The following is a 20,085-nucleotide window of genomic DNA, read 5'->3' on the forward strand; positions in this document are numbered from 1 at the left end:
GAAGGTCTCGGGGAAGATCCAGGATTAGGTGTAGGCATGTCCAGCTGGGAGGAGGCCTCGGGCAAGACCCAGGACTAGGTGGAGGGATTATGCTGGTTAATGTGGCTTGGGAAAGGGAAGTTTGGGGTCCCCTGCTGAAGCTGCTGCCTCCGCGACCCCACCCCAAATAAGCGAACGAAGATGGATGGATGGAGAATGCTGTATTGTGAGTCATGTATCTTATAATGAGGTACCCTGTGATACCCACTCCTAACACCGACAGGACCTAATGGTGAGTTCAATTGCACCTTGTTAGCTCATGGTGCATTCAGTGTTGTTGTAAAGTAACCTTCTGCCATCATGTGTTTCATCTTTTTGTTGATGAACAGCAATTAACTGGTGAAGTTATTATTACATTTTAAATACATTATTTGGGAAGACCCAGGTTTAAGTGGAGGTACGTCCAGCTGGGAGGAGGCCACGGGGAAGACCAAGGACTAGGTGGAGGGACGTCCAGCTGGGAGGAGGCCTCGGGGAAAGACCCAGGTTTAGGTGGAGGCACGTCCAGCTGGGAGGAGGCATCTGGGAAGACCCAGGACTAGGTGGAGGCACGTCCAGCTGGGAGGAGGCCTTGGGGAAGACCCAGGACTAGGTGGAGGCACATCCAGATGGGAGGAGGCCTCTGGGAAGACCCAGGACTAAGTGGAGGGACGTCCAGCTGGGAGGAGGCCTCGGGGAAGACCCAGGACTAGGTGAAGGGATTATATCTCCACCCTGTCCTGGGAAGGCCTCGGGATCCACCACTCCGAGCTGGTTTATGTGGCTCGGGTAAGGGAAGTTTGGGGTCCCCTGCTGAAGCTGCTGCCCCCGCGACCCGACCCCGGATAAGCGGACGAAGATGGATGGATGGAGAATGCTGTATCGTAAGCCATGTATCGTATTGTGAGGTACCCTGTGATTCCCACCCCTAACACCGACAGGACCTAATGGTACATTCAATTGCACCTTGATAGCTCATGGTGCATTCAGTGTTGTAGTAAAGTAACCTTCTGCCATCATGTGTTTCTTCTTTTTGTTGTTTAACAGCAATTAACTGGTGAAGTTATTATTACATTTTAAATTTGACCATATGGTCTTAGCCATTTAATATCCCGGACTGTCATTTTGTGCTTTTAAATGTTTTTGTAAGTATCGGTTTATGCACTGCTTAGGCACCAAGCACCGTTTTAAAAGTAGCATTTTAGCACAGGTAATCAGAAAAAAAAAAACAATACCCAACCCTATTGGTAGTTGGATTTTGTTACCTTTGGACAGAGCCAGACTAGCTGTTCCCTCTGTTTTCAGCCTTTAACCTAAGCTAAACTTACCAGCTGCAACTTCATATTTATTGTACAGACATGAGAGTGGTATCAATCTGAACATCTAAATGAATAATCACACTTCCGAAAAATGTCTGTTTCTTCAATTTGCACTAACAGTCTGGTCCCGGGTCACTTTTCTTCCAAAATCCTGTACATTTAACTCTTAAACTAACTATTTTATTGTGGGGATTTTGTAATTTACATTTTTTATGAATTAAACTACAATAAACTGATTGACCCTGGTGAAAAAATAGACTTGTGGAAGTAAACTTCAGCTGAGCCTCCTGATTTGTTACTTTCAGCCACAATTTGAATTGTGATTGGCCAGCTCAGGTGACGTGTCTTTCAGGGGAGGGAACTAGAAGCAGGCTATAATATAAAATGATGAGTTGGAAATTTAAATACTCAGAACAAGACATCCACAGAGACAAGACTTTAACGATGAACGACTCTTCCAAGAAAGAAGGTGACAGTCTGATTCCTGGTAAATATATTTATTTTACAGTACTACAGCTCATTGCAGTGTCTGGGGTTTCATATATGGAACAATTAACAGCTCATTCTCTTTTTAACCTGTGTTTGGGGATCAATGATGTTTGAGACAACTTTGAACTAATTTGGACTTAACTATCTTTCAATATTCATTAAAAATACAACTGAAATGTTGAGTTTTTGTGAAGTTCAGAGATGTTTGGTAGTGTACATATCTGCAGTGGAGAGTTTTATTATCTGCACACAACTGGATTAAGCAGCATTTTAGAGACAATATCTAAGATTTTAGTTAGTGGTTAGTTAGTAAGTTAGTTGGATGTTTGCAGATACTTTTCTTTAACTATTGTATTTGTTTTTTATATTTGGTAAGACTTTATCATAACCATTACTAACAAATGGTAAATTGGTTGCAAGTTAAACTTAATTTAATAAGTTATTAACAATGAAATGGTAATAGCATTTACTTATTATTAGTTATGCTATAATTTGTTGTTTTGACATTTTATGGTTTCATACTTCTTTTTTATATTATATGACGTGTTTGTTAATAATTAAGAAATAAATTATAAACATTATTTGGATGGCTTTTATAAAGTTGCAATTGCATGAGTTACTTCAATATGATTACCAGGGTGGAATGTAACTAAGTACATTTACTCCAGTACTATACTTCAGTCCAAATGTTGAGGTACTACTTGAGTCTTTTCTTTTCATGCCACTTTCTACTTCGACTCTGCTACATTTGAGAGAGAAATATTGTACTTTTTACTCTACTACATTCATCTGACAGCTTTAGTTACTAGTTACTTTACACATTAAGATTCCTGCGCGCAAAACACATGTAGTTTATAAAATCTGATGTTTTATACCAAAATGAAACTAGCCAAAAAGATAACAGCCTGCAAATGGGAGGATTGTTCTTTACTTTACTTTAACTACATTTTCCTCATAATACTTACAGATGTTTAAAGTTTTAGCATTGCAAATAGCAAAACTGACAAATGGAGCACATTTCTTTAAAGCACCCAAGTTACATACACCGTGAATGTATTCTACATCTGAGAAACCAAAATTCTACATGAATTGTAAGTTAGGGTTTTTGAAACATGTCAATTGTAGATAGCACCTTATAGTTCTAAAACTAACAGCTGCCTTGGAATTAAAAGGTTATATCTTCAAAAACAGAAAAAGGAACAATGATTATCAAAGAATTGTAACAATTTACTTACATACTGTTGGAATGTTCAATTCATATATATTAAATCTTCATGCATTCATCCACTTACTGCAATAACACAATATTTTTCCAGTGCGTAATTTTTCCTTTCATCCTTCTTACTCAAGATAAATGTAAGTTAAATGAAAATGCATGGTCTGATGCAGGTCAATATATACACTACCGGTCAAAAGTTTTAGAACTCCCCAATTTTTCCAGGTTTTTATTGAAATTCATGCAGCTCAATGTCTTATTGTACTCTGAAATTAAAGAATAGAATAAATGAACAATTTAAGTTAAAAAAGAAATCATGGAATCAATTTATAAACCAAAATGTATTCTACATTTTTTACTCATCAAAGTAGCCCCCTTTGGCAGATATAACAGTTGAACACACTCGAGGCATTCTTTCTACAATGGAAATAAAATATTCTTCAGAAAGTTCTTCCCAACTCTGTTGCAGAAGTTCCCATAAATGTGTGGCACTTGTAGGTTGCTTTGCTTTCACTTTTCTGTCCAGTTCATCCCAAACCAGCTCAATGGGGTTTAAGTCTGGTGACTGTGCTGGCCACTCCATGTTTTTAAGCTTACCATCTTGTTCTTTTTTGCTAAGGTAGTTCTGGCATAGCTTGGACTTATGTTTTGGGTCATTATCTTGCTGTAGGATGAACCCCTGACCAACTAGGCGCATACCAGAGGGTACTGCAAGGCGCTGCAAAATGCTGTGGTAGCCGTTTTGGTTCAGGGTGCCTTTCACTCTGTACAAATCACCGACCGTGGATCCAGCAAAACAGCCCCACACCATCACGCTTCCTCCTCCATGTTTGACAGTTGATGTCACACACTGAGGAACCATCCTTTCGCCTACTCGACGGCGTACAAAAATCCTGCGTGATGAACCGAAGATTCAAACCTGCAGCTCGAAGTCTTCTCTTTCCAGTTGAAACTTTGTGGCAAAGTAATAAATGCCTGTCTTGACTGGGTGGCGATGTTGCTGCTCCTCTCGGGCGCATCTCCTCAAGTTTGAAGAGGATTGCTGCAGCCATGGAGCGTGGGCCTCCAAACACACCACCTCCTCCTGTTGTGCCCCTTCCTCCCCCCACTCCATCGCCGTCCACCCGCTCCACCAGGAGCGCATCGCGCATTGCCACTCCCGGACCAGATCCCGCCGGAGTGTCCAATCCCGCCATAGTTCAACATCACGTCTCCTTAAGTCCTCTAATATTTCCTCATTTATGTCATCAACACATCCATGATTCATGGAAATGTTGTGTAAAACACAACAAGCCACAAAGAATGCTGCGACTTTTTGAGGACTGTAATGTAAAGTGCCTCCTGACCTATCCAAACACCTGAAGCGCATTTTCAGTAATATTTTTCCTTGTAATTATATATGGTTTGCAAAAATGGGAACTGCTGCGTCCATGTAGATGAGAGAAGTAAAGTGTATGTGTGTTGAGCACACGCTACATTATGGCCAAGCATGCGCCCCTAAAATAGCATCTGAATAACGCGCCACTGACTTTAGACTAGTGCCACTGACTTTAGACTAATGCCACTGACTTTAGACCAGGTTTTTCCTGGTCAGTGGAGGAATTGTTTTATGAAACTGCAAAATAGCACCAGGTAACGTTTGCGCCTGAACACGCCTCCTCTTTTCGCTGTACCGCCCCCGGGAGCGCAAATACATTCCCTAATTTACCGACGTGCGTCTGTGGAGGGAAAAGTCCGCTGTGCGTAGGGTGCAAAATAGGAATGATACATGCGTCGGTGTACAAAGGCAATTGCGCTGAGTGCAAGATAGGGCCCCTTGACTTTCTTCTCAATTTCTCTGTAGGAAAGACCAACATTCTTAAGTGATATGATGGTCTGTCTCTCTTTAATTGTTAATTGCCTTTTCCCCACCATTTTTATGGCATCACACTACTTTCTGCAGTACAATACTGTTCAAATAATGCTCACGAGGGTATGGTAACAGTGTGTTCCAACAATACTTGTATACAAACAGAGGGGGTTGTAAGTAATCCAGACAAGTTGGAACACCTGTGGGAATTGGTAGCATCAACTTTCAAAGCTTGATCAACCTCCATTGCTGCAGAACAGCTTTACATTGTTTACCCATTTCTTGTTCCCTGAAAAAGGCCTTTTTGTAAAATACTGAAATGCACATTATTTTTCAGTTTTGGGTAACCTTATTTTTTTTTTTACCTTCAGGCAGTTCACCACTTAATCTTTGTACCATTTCAAGCTATTCATTGGACTTGAACTGCTAAAATTTCAAGAAAAAACTAGAAAAATTGGGGTGTTCTAAAACTTTTGACCAGTAGTGTATATATAAAAACCATGATATATATACAGTGTTGGGAAGGATACTTTCAAAACGTATTTCGTTAAGGAATACAGAATACATGCCCACAAATGTAATTTGTGACGTATTCCGTTACGTTACTCAATCTGAGTAACGTATTCTGAATACTTGGATTACTTCAGGATTACTTCCACATTGAATTGCGTTTTATAAGTGTAGGAATGCAGCTATCACATCCAGCTTACTACACAGGCCTATAATGGTGTGTTCTTTTTATTCCAACTAGCTGAATGTGTACCCTAACAAGCAGATAGATTATTGGTAGTCCCGAACTGCATACTACAAAAATCTAACCGCAGTCTTGCTACCACGAGCTAATTTTAGCTAACGTTAGCTAGCATGTCAAACGGGGCTAGTCAGTCTTTAAACGGCTCTGGAGCTAGTAAATCAGCACGTAGGAGAATGTAAAGTCGCATGTCAATGTTAAAATAGCAAGGTGACCAGTAAAACTACAGCAGACGACTACCCTTGGCTAATTAAAAAAATAGCTTACTTTAAGATGCTTCTTCAGGTTGGAGGTGGAGTAATTTGGATGCTGAAAGGAGGTTGGTTGCTGGCAAGCACCGGTTGCACTGCACAGTTATATTTCATTCTCCCTGTTCGTTCTTTAATGTGAAATGCTGTTTGAATTTCCAAGATAGAAACTTATTCCTGTCCTAGCTCTGTCGTGACGGTTCCGACTCCATTGTGACTGATCACGCAAATAGCTATTTTTTCCGATTTCATATCGGGGCTTCTGGAAAATGCATAGAGTTGCCTTAATTTAGTCAGAGTGAATAAACTCGTGAAACAGAGAAGTATCGTCATGTAATCCATTGATTTCAACAATGTAACTGTATTCTAAATACCAACGATTTAAATTGTAACTGTAACGGAATACAGTTACTCATAATTTGTATTCTGAATACGTAACGCCGTTACATGTATTCCGTTACTCCCCAACACTGTATATATATATATATATATATATACTGTATATGTCCTGTCGGTCAGGTCCTTCAGTTTATCAAAGTCTTTTCAGTAGAAAAGCTAAATGAGTTGAATGAATATCAGTCTGTATTTTGATAGTTTATCAAATCATTTTTAAACAATTTAAATGTAAAACATGTCAAACAATATTACTCATTCAGATAAAACTGATCATAAATGTTTTGCTTATGAACAAGGTATTTCAAACCCAAGACTGGTTACTTAAAATGGAGCTCATTTGAGATGCTGTTACTTGCAATGAAAATCATTTAATGCAATAAAAATATACATAGTATCACTTACTATTCACATACATCACATACTTACATTACATACTATTCACTTATTCATCAACACACAACTAGCTCATGTTGGCAATCTAACATTAAGGCCTATTGAACAATTATTTCTTCAACATATCAATGAAATAGTGTTTGATTTCCAACTCACCGACTCTGTAAAACTTGCACACATACATACATACATAGCAAGCAGTTATTCAGTGTAGGCCTACTAATTTAGCTAATTTCTTCGTCATAGCTTGGTAATACTATTTATCTGCAAGTGGCATGAATTTAAACATCGACTCCATATCATTCATCTTGGCCTCTGAGACATGGCTCTGTTTTGGAAGCATCCTTGGCTTGGGTCGGGTGCATGTAGGTGCCAAGTTTCTCCTGGTTTTACTTGGTCCTCTAAAGTCTCCTGCTACCTCTAAAGCCTGTGCATGTGATGTTTTGTAGTGAAGTGTATATGGGCACTGATCAAATACGAGCTGACACACTGCAGCAAATGGCACCTGTTTGTACTTAAACACTTTGGAACATGAGTGAAAGTCATAGAAATCTGATTCTCTCATCTGTTTGGGTTGTTCCTGTTTACTTTGAGTAACACACGCAAGAATGACACGGGAGAGTAGAATTCAGATAATGCCATTGCCTTCTCAATTTGACTGTGCACATTATCTACCTCTTATACAGCAGAAGGACCTGGGGTAGAGTACCACAGTTTAATCTGGTGAATCTTAGAATTCCTCGTCAAGAATTCTGCCATAGCAAACGCTATTATGGAGTTTCTGTTTTGAGGCACACAGCTGTCACTCCATGTAATTATGCCCATGGTATCGGGGTGGTCAAGAATAATTTTGTCTAAAATTTTAACTGATCTCTGCACGTGGACAAGTTATAACATTCTGAAGGTCAAAACACAGTACTAATGTGTTTTAAAATCCCACATTTTAAGGAGCAGTTACTGCTCCTTAAAATGTAATAAAATGTTACCAGCATTACTGATTAATCACTCATCACTCACTCATTTTAAACCGCTTATCCGGTGTCGGGTCGCGGGGCAGTGGCTCTAGCAGGGGACCCCAAACTTTACCACATTAAACAGCTCTGACCTGGGTATTCCCCGAGGTATCCTCCGAGCTGGACGTGCCGGGGCATCCTTACCAGAGGCCCGCTTTCCACGCAAAGGAACACCGGCTCTTCTCCGAGTTCCTCATTGATGATTGTGCTTCTCAACCTATCTCTAAGGGAGACAGCAGCCACCCTCATGAGAAACCCCAATTCAGCTGCTTGTACCGGGGATCTAGTTCTTTTGGTCATGACCCAGCCTTCATGACCATAGGTTAGGGTAGGAACAAAAATAGTTGTAAGCGGTGCATTGAAGTAAGCGGTGCAAGTGAATTTAATACCGCTGCTCCCATTCTCCGTTCAATCTCCCTCTCCATTGTCCCCTCCCTCGCGGACAAGATTCCGAGGTACTTGACCTCCTTTATTTGGGATAAGGACTCATTCCCCACCCGGAGTAGGCACTCCATTGGTTTCCTGATGAGAACCATGGCCTCAGGTTTAGAGGTGCTGATCTAATAGATAGTTGAACATCAGATTGAAGGATAAATGGTTAATTGTTAACATCTAGGCTGGTTGCACAGCGATTTCTTAGGATCAAAAATCTGTAACAATGAACACAAAACGTGTCCAGCAAGGTGAAGAACTGCTACCTGCGCCTGATTTTATCTGCTGGGTGACGCCATAGTAGTGAGTCTCATTCAATGGGAAGCCAGGATCAGAATTCAAACCTAAAAGTAACACTTACTGTAGGTGAGACCTTCAAAGTCTGGAGTTTTTGGAGCCTGTTGGCTGTCCAGGCTGTCTCTGCAATTCCTTTGAAAGGGGAGGCCACATGTGTGCAGAGTTTTTTCTTTGTTTAAAAAGTCCACATGGTTAGGTTCCCACATTACTCTGACAGGCAGCTTGTAGTAGCTTCATATTTACTGTACACATTCTTTTATTTTCCTAGGATAGTGAAGGCATGACCTACTCTGCCTTTGATCAGTTTACCCTGGTATTTTTACACTAACCACTCCTCTTCTAAAACTAACCAAAGTAACCAACCTAACCAATGAAGAGAACCAATACTTGCTATCAGAGGCAGAGTAGGGTGGGGTATGATTTGCCATTGGGGGGAAAAGGGGAAATCCATGCCTTTTATCGCTCCAAAGGACATGGCCTTCATTGAAAATGAAATAAAGCAAGTAAATTGGCATAACACCATTGGTAGCATGCCCTGTGAGCCAGCCTGTGCTGATTTAATGTCAACTATTAAAGACATTATATTAAAATACACCAAAAAAAGGGGCAAGAAAACAAATAAAAAATATAATCTACCCTGGTTCAACACAAATCTCTGTGAATTAATGAAAAAAGGGATGCTTCTTTGAAAAAGTTTTTAAAATCAAAATGAAATACTGATCATCTGATTTTTAAAAGTTTAAAAAATAAAGTCACACAACAACTTAGAAAGGCTAGAGCAGATTTTACCTGTGAAGATTCTGCTTTCAAGTTTTCCCTTATTAACACAGAGAAAGTGGAAAATGTAATCTCACTTTTATCTAATAGCAAAGCTAAAGATATAGATGGTTGTGATAAAGCTTTTTTAAAACAAAACAAGACATCTATTGTGATACCTCTAGCCATGATTATAAATAAGTCTTTTAATGAAAACATCTTTCCCAGTGTGCTTAAGCCTGCCATCGTCACCCCTGTGCATAAATGTGGAGATACTCAAGTGGTCTCTAATTACCGACCCATCAGTATTCTCCCAGCTGCATCAAAGGTTATCGAAAAAGTTGTGGCAGAACAACTAATAGCACATCTGGACTCAAAGTCCTTTTTTCATCCTATGCAATTTGGTTTCAGAAAAAAACATTCCACTGAAACTGCATGCGCTACTTCCTTGAAGAAATTAAAACTAGCTTAGATCAAGGAGGAGTGGTGGGGGCAGTCTTCTTAGATTTACGCAAAGCATTTGATACAGTTAACCATAAGGTACTGATACACAAACTGGCCAAATATGATATCTCCATAAATGTCCAAAATTGGATAAAATCATACTTGATAAATCGAAAACAATGTGTACAAGTAAATGGAACATTGTCTACATTTCTTGCATCCACTGTGGGAGTTCCACAGAGGTCAATTTTAGGGCCACTGCCCTTTTGTTTATATATTAATGACCTGCCTTCGGTCTGCAAGGTCATAAATATTGTTATGTATGCTGATGACACCGTTTTATATACCCATGGGAGAAGTGCAACAGACATAGCCTAGACATTATCAAGTGTCATGAGCAAGGTTAGTGACTGGTTACATAATTCGTGTCTCACATTAAATGTTGAAAAAACTGTAACCATATTCTTCACAAATCGATCTAAACTTAAAACTTATCCTGAAATTTTAGTAAACGGCCAATATATAAAACACGTAGAGAGATTTAAATATCTAGGGGTAACTCTAGATTCAACACTTAGTTTTAAAGGTCATGTTAAAAATTTGTGCAACAAACTCAATTTCAATTTAGTAAATTTTAGATACATAAGAAACTCTCTCACCACTGAAGCATCTAGTATATACTTAAATGCAATGATCATCCCCCACTTGTTATACTGCATTACATCCTGGTCTCAGGCATGTAAAACAGTCATAAAACCCTTATCTTATATCTTTGTATAAAAACTGCCTCAAGATTCATGACAAAAAACCACGTCATTATCATCATTGCCATATACTTGTCAAATATGATCTACTTAGTTTTGATAATTTAATAAAACACTCAAATGTGTCTTTGTTACATAGAATCATATACAGTGCTACTGCTCCCCCTCTGAAAATGTTTGTAACACTCTGCTCCGAAATAACAGTGCAAACAACTCGAAGCGTTACAAGGGGGGAGTGTAGCATCCCACAACGTAAAACCCAATTTGGGAGTTCCTCTTTCTCATGTGTTGCCATGAGGCAGTGGAATGCCCTTACCACGGAACATATTTTATGTACAAATTCTCACACCTTCCCATGCCTAACAAAGAGTTGGTTGTTGAGTAAACAAGTTCGCTCACATCTGTAAGATATTGTATTTATGTGGGTGTGTGTGTATGTGAGTGTGAATGTGTGGGTCTGTGTGTGTGTATCCTTGTATTAATGAATATCTGGAGTTGCATGTACTCTAATGTGCCTAAGCTGCTGCTGAACTCTTTCAGTGTGTGTGCTGGGAGGGTGGAGAAAGAGAGAGTGAGTGGGCTGATGGCGCCCCTGTTTTTACTAAACTGTTTGTTGTTAATTACTATGCACATCATGTCATTTATATATAGTTTTGTGATATTTCTATTTCTATTTAAAATTGTAAATTGTTTTTTAAATTTGTCATACCTGCCCAGGGACTACAGGTGGAAATGAGCAATTGTTGCTATAACCTGGCCCAAGACATATTCTCTTGTTTAACAAATTTAATGTTTATTTGTGCATTGTCCCTGTTTCAAATAAATCAATTTCCATTTCCATTCCATTCCATTTCCATTGCAAAATTGGCTTACCGTAGAAACATGATAGTGGAATTGATCTGAATGTAAACATCTGACTCACAATCTCATATATTGTCATAGATTTGAGTGTTTGACATAACATCATGGAAGAGGAAATTCTTACTTTACTAATGTCTATAACATTTTCCAGCAGATGAAAAGCCAGAGCTGAGGATCATCCTGCTTGGGAAGGTCAGAGTTGGGAAGAGTTTTTCAGGAAACACCATCCTGGGCAATGACCTATTCCACTCAAAGCCCGGTCTATCTCCTGTCACAGAGAAGTGCCAGAAGGAAAAGAGGAAAATTAACAACCAAAATGTAGTTGTTGTTGATACTCCTGGTCTGTTAAGCATTGACCAAACAGAAGAGGAGATTATGAGAAAGATCAAGAAATCCATCAAACTTGCCAAACCTGGTCCTCATGTGTTCCTGATTGTGCTGAGTGTGAGAGATAAATACACAAAGAAAGTAGAAGACATGGTGAAAAGCATTTGCGATACTTTTGGCAAAAACACAATGGATTACACTATGGTGTTGTTCACCCGTGGAGAAGAGCTGAAAGGTACCATAGAGGACTTTATTCGTCGCAATGAAAATCTCCACGAGCTAATCAATAAGTGTGATTATGGATACCATCTTCTTGACAATCATCCCGAAAAGGTCCCTGAGCTACTGAAGAAGATCAACGATAAGGTTCAGGCAGAAGAAGGAAGCTACTACACCGCTGAGATGCTCCAAGAGGCTGAAACTGCCTTACAACAGGTACAAAATGCCGCAGAAGGAGGAAGACAATCCAAACTAGCTTGTATTCGAACTGCAGTTCTTTCTGGTATGGGTGCTGGATGTCTGTTTGGGTATCTTGCTGGTGAGGGTCAGATAACGTCTACCATAGGAGCGGCACTAGGAGCTGTAGGGGGTGGACTACTGTGTGCTGCAGTGGCAGGTATAGTGATATGCGACAAAAAAAAGTGCAAATGCAGCAACACATGTTCTTGTCTTATTTAAGCTGATCAGACCAATTCTTACAAATGAAAATACTGTAAAGGGGGAAATGATGGTGGTGCGGTTTGTATATTTAGTTATTTTTTTTTTATTTTATAGTAGCTTGCACAATCAACCTACACAGTCGTAATCTGGGTGAGGACAGTCTGGTGATCAGAATGTGGTACCCTAAATACTGTGCAAAATATTGGAGGAAATTACAAAAGAAAATGTGACTCTTAAACTTTGTTTTATTTGTATTATAATATATTCAGCTGTTGAACATATGTAATTGCTTTGTTGAATTTAACTGGTATGTGGGAAAAGCGTACAGCTGGTTTATGTGAAAAGAGATTTATTACTCAAATATTCAATATTAAAAGGATTCGGATCCAAATTGGGGACAAAAAAAAAAAATTACATCCCTAAGTTATTTCTGCAGCTTTAAACAAACATTTGACTGTTCAACAAGAAATAATCAATAATAATAGGTTGTGGCCCCTGAGCCCTTTGGCCCTTTGGCCCTTCGGCACGTCTTTCGGGTAATCCATCCATGTTGCTATACACCATCATGTTAGTGGAAGCTGTTTTATTTACACACAATCAACAATCATTTGATTAATTCTCACACTTTGTGTTATTACATTTATGGCTGAACCAACCTCAGTGGCCCCTAAGGCTCCAGGTTGTCTTTTGTGTCAGGGCATGCCCTCATACTCTGCTTCTGACTGGCTAGTAGTCCTTACCTAGGTACTGTCAGGGCACGCCCTCATACTCTGCTTCTGACTAGCTAGTAGTCCTTACCTAGGTACTGTCAGGGCACGCCCTCATAATCTGCTTCTGACTGGCTAGTAGTCCTTACCTAGGTACTGTCAGGGCACGCCCTCATACTCTGCTTCTGACTGGCTAGTAGTCCTTACCTAGGTACTGTCAGGGCACCCCCTCATACTCTGCTTCCGACTGGCTAGTAGTCCTTACCTAGGTACTGTCAGGGCACGCCCTCATACTCTGCTTCTGACTGGCTAGTATCCCTTACCTAGGTACTGTCAGGGCACGCCCTCATACTCTGCTTCTAACTGGCTAGTAGTCCTTACCTAGGTACTGTCAGGGCACGCCCTCATACTCTGCTTCTAACTGGCTAGTATCCCTTACCTAGGTACTGTCAGGGCACGCCCTCATACTCTGCTTCTAACTGGCTTAATACTTACCTAGGTACTGTCAGGGCACGCTCTTATACTCTGCTTCTGACTAGCTAGTAGTACTTACCTAGGTAATGTCAGAGCACGCTCTCATACTCTGCTTCTGACTGGCTAGTAGTCCTTACCTAGGTACTGTCAGGGCACGCCCTCATACTCTGCTTCTGACTGGATAGTAGTCCTTACCTAGGTACTGTCAGGACACGCTCTTATACTCTGCTTCTGACTGGCTAGTAGTACTTACATAGGTAATGTCAGGGCACGCCCTGATACTCTGCTTCTTACTGGCTTAATACTTACCTAGGTACTGTCAGGACACGCTCTTATACTCTGCTTCTGACTGGCTAGTAGTACTTACCTAGGTAATGTCAGAGCATGCCTTCATACTCTGCTTCTGACTAGCTAGTAGTCCTTACCTAGGTACTGTCAGGGCATGCCCTCATACTCTGCTTCTGACTGGCTAGTAGTCCTTACCTAGGTACTGTCAGGGCACGCCCTCATACTCTGCTTCTAACTGGCTTAATACTTACCTAGGTACTATCAGGGCATGCTCTTATACTCTGCTTCTGACTGGCTAGTAGTACTTAACTAGGTAATGTCAGAGCACACCCTCATACTCTGCTTCTGACTGGATAGTAGTCCTTACCTAGGTACTGTCATGGCACGCCTTCATACTCTGCTTCTGACTGGCTAGTAGTCCTTACCTAGGTACTGTCAGGGCACGCCCTCATACTCTGCTTCTGACTGGCTTAGTACTTACTTAGGTACTGTCAGGGAATGCCCCATACTCTGCTTCTGACTGGCTTAGTACTTACCTAGGTACTGTCAGGGCACACTCTTATACTCTGCTTCTGACTGGCTAGTAGTCCTTACCTAGGTACTGTCAGGGCACGCCCTCATACTATGCTTCTGACTGGCTAGTAGTGCTTACCTAGCTACTGCACATGTGCGACTCCCAACAAAGATGAAACAGAAGTGAGATGTCTCACTCTGTAGCTAAAACAGAGAGCTCAACACACAGGGTTAAAAGAGGATCTGCAGCAATGTTTAGTACAACAAAAATATGGTGTTTTTGAAAATTAAACCATGTACACCTATTCTGATATAACCTCTTAATACAATTATGAACCCGAAAATGTGCATAATATGAGCACTTTAAAGTGATGGTTCGGAGTAATTTCACCCTAGGGTCCTTTGCACCATGATCTCGAGCCAAACACCCCCCCAGAAGCTTTTTTCACCTGGGTCGAACATGGTGGGGCGGACGTGAAGGGCGTATATCCGCTGAATAGCTTAGCGCAGAGGCTAATGGACTCGCAGTGTCTCTTAACATTACCCCACTAATAATGCCGGAATGATACCAAACGTCTACAGTAGTACAAATAGGTTATGCTCTCATAAAACGATGGATTGTAAAGTCTGTAAGTACACCAGAAGTTTATGTAAATAACACTTGCCTGCTGGCTTCTGCTCTGCGCTGCTGCTGCTGCTCTTACCGCCCGGGCAGTAAGAGTGCTTAGGGACATCTACAAATTACAACAACCGAAAAGAGATGCAACAAAATATATATTAATTTAATGATTAAATAAGGTAATGTCTCCAAACTTACCTCAATTATTACTTGTCTCCTGCTAGTTATACTACAGCACTTACTTTAAAAAATAAGTTAAATTAAAAAATATTTTTGTTGCATCTCTTTTCGGTGTTGTAATTTGTAGATGTCCCTAAGCACTCGTCTCACAGCAGCAACAACAACAGCAGAGAGCAGAAGCCAGCAGGCAAGTGTTATTTACATAAACTTCTGGTGTACTTACAAACTTTCCAATCCATCATTTTATGAGTGCAACCTATATATACTAGTGTAGACCTTTGGTATCATTTTGGGCATTATTAGTGGGGTAATGTTAAGAGACACTTCGGATCCATTAGCCTCTGCGCTAAGCTATTCAGCGGCTAACGCTACTCTACGCTAACTCTCCCAATGTTAGAACCAGGTGAAAAAAGCTTCTGTGGGGGTGTTTGGCTCGAGGTCATTGTGCAAAGGACCCTAGGGTGAATTACTCCGAACCATCACTTTAAGGTCCTGTCTCGTGAAGTGGACCTGTGTCAAAATCTGGTTTGAAGACCTATTGAATATTTCAGTTTCAGGGTTTGAGCCAAAGTGCGCCAAATTCCAACAATGTCCCATTGGCTGTTATTTAATTAGCGTGTATGGCAAATCAGTTTCTGATGCTTGGCAAATATGATTTTTTAGAGAGGGAGAAATGAATTCTGTGCTGTTTGGATTTTTAAAAGTTAGCCAGGATTACATCTTTTTGGTGTTCGATCATATCAACAGTAATGAGCCTTTCAGTCAATAATCATATTGTGTTAGCTGATCAGCACGTCATAATCCAGATGACAGAGATCTAATGAGTAAGTAATGTTTGTTTGTATAGCACTTTTCACAGTTAAAATCACAAAGTGCTTCACAATAAATTGGAAAACGATAAATAGAAGACATAAGAATACAAAGGAAAACATAGGTACATAAAATCAGCAACGCAAAGAGAGTGGAAGTGCGTTCCACATCCTGGGTGCCACTGATTGAAAAGATCGATCCCCTCTGGTTTTAAATTGAGTGCTGGAGACCACTAACAACATCTGACCTGATGACCTCAGACTCCGGGAATAATAAACTTTTAAATATAATTATATAGTTTTTTTTATATATTTAAAATGATTGATTACAGAGAAAGTTAAATGGATGTCATTTTCAAGTACAGCCACAAAGCATCTCTTTCTACATCTAAACAAGCTGCAAACTTGTATTCAATGTGCACGTAAACCAAGAACAGTGTGTGTAAAACTCTGAACTATATATTTTAAATGTGTGATATACAGACGGTCCACTGAAAACCTCCAATGGACATTGAAATGAAAACGGAGCCTTGATGGAGTCGTGGTGCAGCCTGATCCTGTAGACATAATGTGTTACTGTTCTGATTTCATATGATAATGACATAAAATATGATCTTGTTGTTATTCCTTGTGTCTGATTTTCAAAATACTTAATACTTCAACCAAAAATAAAGACCTGTAACCCTCCAGACTTTGTCTTCATTCAGATTAATGTCAATATTACCGACTGGAAGCAGCTGGTTTCTAACTGTCAGATCTGTCTCCTGTATCGACCTGCTGACCTCAACGGCTCAGGCGGATCGTAACAACATGGCTGTTATTGTGCTGATGATGGGAACTACTGTTTGATCTACTCTAGTTTATAAAACTGGGAACTCAAATCAAGCAATCTAATTGGTTCTTAGCAATGATATAATAACCACATTCAACTGCTATAATTTGAATTCCTTTGTACAATAATTGTATAATAATATAATAATTGCACTAATTTGGTGGGGGGAGGGAGGTGGGGGATTGGGTGTCCACACTTCTTTTTTTACATTTTTAAATAAAAGAAAACAGCAATTTTAACTAATTTAGGACCATTATTATTACCATACACTCTAAAAGACTACATTTACTAGATCTGATGAAAATAATTTAGTTTTTGGACGGAGCTGCTCTCATATTAAGAAATCTGAACAAGTCTTTTATCGGTCATAAACCATGACAACCCAAGGTTGAAATCAGTAATCAGAGGTGCAGTGCTACGCAGTCCTCTGTGCTCTCGTTGGAGCAGTCGCCCACTCATAGTCCCATAACCACGGTGTCTGTCCCCCGACTCAGATCAGTTAAATCAAAGGGAAACAAAACAGGAGCTATACTTAAGAACCTAATTGGAATTAAAACTACCACTGCAATGATAGAACAGAACAGGAAAATTAGATGTGGACTATTAAATATTAGATCTCTGTCTTCTAAAGCAGTACTAGTAAATGATTTGATATCAGATAATCAAATTGATCTATATCATTGCAGTAGTAGACACCATGGTTATTAGACCACAGTGTAACTTATTTGTGCGTCACGGGGTTGAGGTTATACAACTATTATTACACAAAGAGACTCAAGATTTAAGATTCAAGATTAACTTTATTGTCCCACATCGTGGGAAATTTGTCTTGGGAACTTAACCCATGCTGCAGCCATAGTAAAAACAAACAAACACAGACAGTATGTACAAACAACAGCTACTGTTCAATACCATACAACAGACCGTACTATGGTCCTGATGGTGTATAAAAAAGCCAACATGGTGTCATGCAATGCATTAGTTAAACAGTGCTCAAAATAAATAAATAAAAAAAAAATGTACATCCCAAGTACAAGAATTACAATTCTCCATCGTCATGCAGGCCTGTTCTGCCTTTTACTTGCGGCTATTTAGGAGCTTAATAGACACTGGTATAAATGTGTTTTTGAAACGGTTAAGTCTGCAGCGAGGAACTCTAAACCTCCTACCGGATGGCAGCAGCTCATATTCTGTGTGCAGAACGTGAGACGTGTCGCTAACAATTCTATATATAGTCGCAAAGAAGCCTGTTCAGAAATACTTTGCATGGATAAGTGCTCTTTAACACCAATGATCTTCCATTCAGTATGAATCAATCGTAACAGTTTAGTTTTCAACTGCACAGGGAGGTTGCCTAACCAAGCTGTAATACCGTACCTGACCAGGCTCTCCAGGAGTGCCTGATAAAATATCAACATAATTTTTTTATCGACGCCATGAATTCGCAAACGACGTAAGAAATGCAACCGTTGCTGCAGTCTACAGCAAAGGCTGTCGACATGTGTGCTCCAGGTTAGTGACTCGTCAATATAAACGCCACGATATTTGTATGAGCGGGCCTGAGTGATGGTTTGGTTGTGGATGACCACAGGCCTGTGGTCACCGACTCCCCGAGGGTCAAACACCATCTCTGCAGTCTTGGAAACGTTTACAACAAGGTGGTTATCATCGCACCAATTCACAAACGTTTGGATTTCCATAAAATAATCAGATGGGTCACAGATCTTATTCAGCAGAGATAAAATTGCAGTGTTGTCCGAAAATTTTATGAAATGATTATTTGGATAAAAACTTCTACACTCATCTGTGTATAAAGTGAAAAGGACAGGTGAGCTGACACAGCCCTGGGGGGGTCCTGTGCTCAAAATTTTAGGTTCAGATAGAGTCCCATTAACGCTGACCTGCTGTCTACGATTGGTTAAGAACGAATGATACCATTTCATAATATGGGGGTGTACTTTAAAATCATTCAGCCTCTTAATTAATAGATGTGGCTGCAGCGTATTAAAAGCTGAGCTAAAATCAACGAATAGGAGGTGCGCGTATGAGGTAGAATCTTCTAAATGTCTCTTAATGTGTCACAGCAATGATGGCGTGATCTGTGCTTCTGTTACTCTTATATGCAAACTGAAAAGGATCTAAAAGACAACGGACCTCTGTTTTCAAAAACTGTATGATCATTTTCTCAAAACCCTTCATCACCAGTGACGTAAGTGCTACAGGTCGGCAGTCATTATTTTCTTTGCAGCTTGCTTTTTTCAGTACGGGAATAATAGTAGAGTTTTTCCAGATAGAGCGAACAGAGTGAATGTCTAGAGACTTCTGGAAGATGGTTGCCCCATGCCTCTGCCAGCTCTTTTCCTGCAAGATTTCTTTTCCTGCAGGTACACCATCCAGAGCAGCGTTTTGCTCTTGAGAGAAGTCTTTAAATTTAAATTAATCAAATTTAAATTATTCAACTCATTTGCTTTATCCCTCTCATTTATCCCATTAATACACCTCTTAGTTGGTGCCACATTTGTCATGGCTTTTACAGAGTCCCAGAGTTTCTTATTGTTCATAGCCAAGCAGTGGGATTCCAATTTTTCTTTCTCCTTACATCTAGCTGTTCTTAATTTCTTTCTGTTCTTAAGTTCTTTCTGCATAATTTTCATAGTTACCAGGTCCCCTCTCTTGAATGCTATTTTTTCTGTACAATGCACTCTTTGATTTCCTTGGAAATGTAAGATTTGTTATTTGGGTACTTCGTGATTAATTTTTGGGCTTACACGTTATCTTTACAAAAGTTAATGTAATCAATGATATTATTTGTGGCCTCCTCTAACTCCAGACTATGAAAGTTCCCAGATGGTACAGGAGAAACAGCCTTTTAAAGCTTCAATGCCATTATTATTCCATGGGATAAAGATGGCATTGAAGCTTTGGGATAATAGGATAATGATGGCATTGAAGCTTTAAAAGGCAGTTTCTCTTGTACCAACTGGGAACTCTTTCATAGTCTGGAGTTAGAGGAGGCCACATATGCAAGAGATATAAGGAGGAGGTTTCTGTCACTTTGGTATGTGGGATTTTGATGGATGACCTTTTGACCTGGGGGGTCAAGAGGTCACGACCTGTCAGAAAGTGATTGATGCCTTCCAGGTGTGTGTGACTGGTCTGTTCTGGAAGCTTCTAGAAGGAAGGCGTGTCCCGGAAATGACGTGTGTTAAGTGCTGCAATGAGGGCGTCACAGGAAGTAGAAAAATGTTTCATTTAAATGATCCAATGAGCGTTAGAGATGAAATATCCGGATGTGTTTGAAATGATCCAGTGAGAGAAGAGGGGTGTAGCGTTAAATTTTGAGCATAAAAAGGGTTTCTTCCCCGTTTGAAACAGAGAAAGATAGGTTTTTCATTCTACACACAGCATGAATGTAAGTTTGAGTAACGCT

The 20,085-nt window shown here is 40.0% G+C and overlaps 1 protein-coding gene across 1 annotated transcript; it reads left to right on the plus strand.

Annotated features, from left to right (window-relative positions):
* The first annotated feature begins 1,756 nt into the window (after nt 1–1,756).
* Nucleotides 1,757–16,512, plus strand: LOC120574921 (GTPase IMAP family member 7-like). The gene is made up of 3 exons (XM_039825439.1): nt 1,757–1,824; nt 11,398–12,008; nt 16,307–16,512. Exons 1-3 carry the CDS (start codon nt 1,782–1,784, stop codon nt 16,316–16,318), a joined length of 666 nt encoding a protein of 221 aa, XP_039681373.1. The 5' UTR covers nt 1,757–1,781; the 3' UTR covers nt 16,319–16,512.
* Nucleotides 16,513–20,085: the final 3,573 nt, after the last annotated feature.

The sequence above is a fragment of the Perca fluviatilis genome, chromosome 15 (assembly GCF_010015445.1).
Source record: "Perca fluviatilis chromosome 15, GENO_Pfluv_1.0, whole genome shotgun sequence".
NCBI lineage: Eukaryota > Metazoa > Chordata > Actinopteri > Perciformes > Percidae > Perca > Perca fluviatilis.